This window comes from Atta colombica, unplaced genomic scaffold (assembly GCF_001594045.1).
Source record: "Atta colombica isolate Treedump-2 unplaced genomic scaffold, Acol1.0 scaffold219, whole genome shotgun sequence".
Classification (NCBI taxonomy): domain Eukaryota; kingdom Metazoa; phylum Arthropoda; class Insecta; order Hymenoptera; family Formicidae; genus Atta; species Atta colombica.
Genome location: NW_017259315.1, coordinates 243086 through 246451, shown reverse-complemented (window position 1 = coordinate 246451; position 3366 = coordinate 243086). Strand labels below are relative to the sequence as shown.

Below are 3366 nucleotides of genomic sequence, written 5' to 3'. Positions count from 1 at the left end.
CTCTCTCTCTCTCTCTCTCTCTCTCTCTCTCCCCCCCTCTCCCCCTTCACTCTCTCATTCATTAAAATTTTAATCCTCCAATGTTAGATTATACAATCGATTTTTTATTGCAAATTCTGGTTGATAAATTTTAAATATATAAAAAATAAATACAATCCAAGTTCTATGTAAGTAATAAAAATTCATTAAAACTTTCAATAGAGTATAGGAAATTTTTCTTATAGTCCAGAATAATATTTATGTATAAAAATATAAGAATTTTTTGTGAATTCTAGTAAATAAATTTAAATCTATAAAAAATAAATAAAATAAAAATCAAGTTCTATAATAGTAACAATTCGTTTTATATAATACGGAGCAATATGAAAATGTGTAAAAATTTTTTGTAAATTCTGATAGACAAATTTAAATCTGTAAAAAATAAGTAAAATACAATCTAACTTCTATGATAGTAAAAACTTGTTAAAACTTTCACAAGAGTTTAAAAATTTTTTCATATCCAGAACAATATAAAAATAATTAAAAACTTCTTATGAATTTTAGTATAAATTTTACTTTAGTATAAATCTGTAAAAAATAAGTAACATATAATCCAATTTCGGTGACAGTAAAAATTCATGTAAATCTTTCACAAATACATAAGAATCTTTCATATAATTCGAAATAATATAAAAATACATATAACTTTTTTGTGAATTCTGATAGGCAAATTTAAATCCGTAAAAAATGAGTAAAATACAATCAAACTTCTATGATAATATAAAAATTCGTTAAAAATTTTCACAAGACTGTAAGAATCTTCTTCATATAGCTCCGAATAACATAAATTTAAATTTACTAAATTAAAAAATTTTAGTATAACTTTTAATTCTGTATAAATTTAAATCTCTAAAAATAAGTAACATACACAATCCAACTTCTATGATAATAAAAATTCATTGTCAAAGCTTCCACAAAAGTTTTTTAGATTTTTATACAGTCCGGAACACACAATATAAAAATCCACAGTAAAGTTCAAAAGTCTAGGAAGTAAATTAAGAATAAACATTTCACATTGCCAAAAGTTAAATAATGTGGATAATTGTCGAGATACTCGATGAATACTCGATGTTAATTATTGCAAGATAAAGATGTGATCTTTCGTGTATCAGGAAACGCCCAAGGTACTCGAAATTGCAAGCGATTATTTTCTCACGTTACACAATAGTCGACGGTTCACCGTGAGGAACAATGCGCTCGTGTAAAATAGGAAGTCGCAAATAATGGTCGAAAAAATTCGGTTAACGGAACGGAGAAATAATCTGACACGCAAATTTATCCACCGTCAGAAATTAAAGCGAACATAGCCCAATTTTTCCTTGTACTCTCCTGACCGTGCGCCTGAAAGAAAAGTTCGCCTTTAACAACAGGCGAGACAAAAATTTCAGTGAGCTCGTTTCTCATCCGCGGCTGCGCCGACCAGCCGCCGCCGCTTTTCTTTCCGTGTAGCCCGGCACGTAACAAACGATTCGCGGTGTGTCGACTTTCAACAGAATTTTCCTCTTATTACCATCGCACCATCGCTGTATAGCTATATTTAACGTCCGCATAATACGGCCTCTAATATACATCGAAAAGGGACAATATTTAAGTTGCAACAAAATTGATCGTGTAGTTACATAAAGGAGCATAATTAAAATTATAATTTCCAAACCAATTTTTTATCTTTACCTTTTTGATATAATTATGTAATTAAACGCATAGAATCTCCCGTTATATTAATTATCGTTATTATACAGTATTTCATATTTTAGAAATACGTAATCGCTCATTTTTGAAAGAATTTAAGCATAAAAGAGATAATATAATAAATAAACGCTTTTTCAGTTTAAAATGCTGTAAAAATATAATTATATATAAAAACATTCGTTATAAATAATCAATTCGTTTAAATAATTATCAAATTATTTCTCTAATTCGAAATTGTATGGTATCTTTTCCATTTAATTTTTGAATATAATTGCTTTTATATTCGACTGCTCATCATACATATTATAGATACATATACATACATACATACATACGTACACACACACACACACACACACACACACACACACACACACACACACATACGGTCCTATATTATATTAATTATTATCAACAATTATCGAAAATAATGTTATTAATCGTATTATCAAAAATAAATTATATTTAAATAAATTATTATCGAAAAGAAAAAACTATTATCGTGAGATAAGTTTTATAAACTATTTCAATAGTTTCCAGTAAAAGAGACAACAAATCTTTTTTACTATAAGCTATTGAAATAATAATTTGGCACCATAACATTTTTCGCAGAAACATAATTAAATTTAGTATCTTGTTTGCACAAGTATATTTTATAAAAAATTTAATGAAGTGTTTCCTTCTTCCGAACTGTTACTCATATCCGTACCTTCGGGATGCATTTTCATACTGTAAGCATCCTTGGTGTCTGTCAAATATTAAACAAGAACAAATGATGCTTACAAGTGCTATGAACACAAAAGCAAACGCATCCTCGAAGAACACTTAATCGTCATAGCTTAAGTTCTGTAGACACTAGAATATAGAATCATCCGCTTCCATTATCACAGAGAGAGGGCAGAATTTCGTGAATCAGCCTCAATCTCTATGTCGCCAGCAATCGCTCTTCATTAAACTGCTTCAATCGTGTTCATTGCAGGTATCTCTCGAGAACACTGTTCAACATCCACCGTTGCCGCCTATGAGTAGCGGAAACATTCCCAACAGTCTGGGGCTACGATTGGAAGCTGAACCTCGACACTTTGTTAACCACGGACAGGTCAAGATCAAATGCTTCGCCGAAGTCGGTTCACGCACATATGAAGCCGAGCGTAGGGTGATGAAGGCATACGTGAACAATCAGAAGCTCAGCGCTGATGATACGCACGCGGCTGCATGCAACATCCATGCTAACATCCTCATTCAGCTGCTCACGGCGATCCTTGCGCTCGTTTTACTCACAACGTGACCTATCGGCCTTCTTGCGTGAGTCGACCCTTTCGAATGGGAATTACGTTGCGGCGCGCGCTCTAAAAACGTGCGACAGGTTCAGTGTCAGTTGTCCGATCCTTAAATATAAAATTAGGTTTAGCGATTAAGCGACAGTAGGCGATTAATCGGTCGATCGGCTCGCTCTCGGTCTAATCACGCTTTCGCGTTCAGCAATGTCACTACTGTCGTATTTGCTTCTTGGCGGATTGCTAATGTAAAGAGACACGTGAGAAAATGTTGTTGAGATGAGACGATCGTAGCGATTATAAAAAATAAATTTCTGTTGATCATTATGCATTAATTATTTAATTACTAAAACATATATTG

The 3366-nt window shown here is 32.0% G+C and overlaps 1 protein-coding gene across 1 annotated transcript in view; it reads left to right on the top strand.

The window, feature by feature from the left end:
* LOC108687827 overlaps positions 1–3016 on the top strand; it is a 123240-nt gene extending 120224 nt beyond the window's left edge. The window contains exon 5 of the mRNA XM_018193813.1: positions 2708–3016. Coding sequence (XP_018049302.1) covers positions 2708–3016 — 309 coding nt within the window. The remainder of the gene's footprint in view (positions 1–2707) is intronic.
* Positions 3017–3366: the final 350 nt, after the last annotated feature.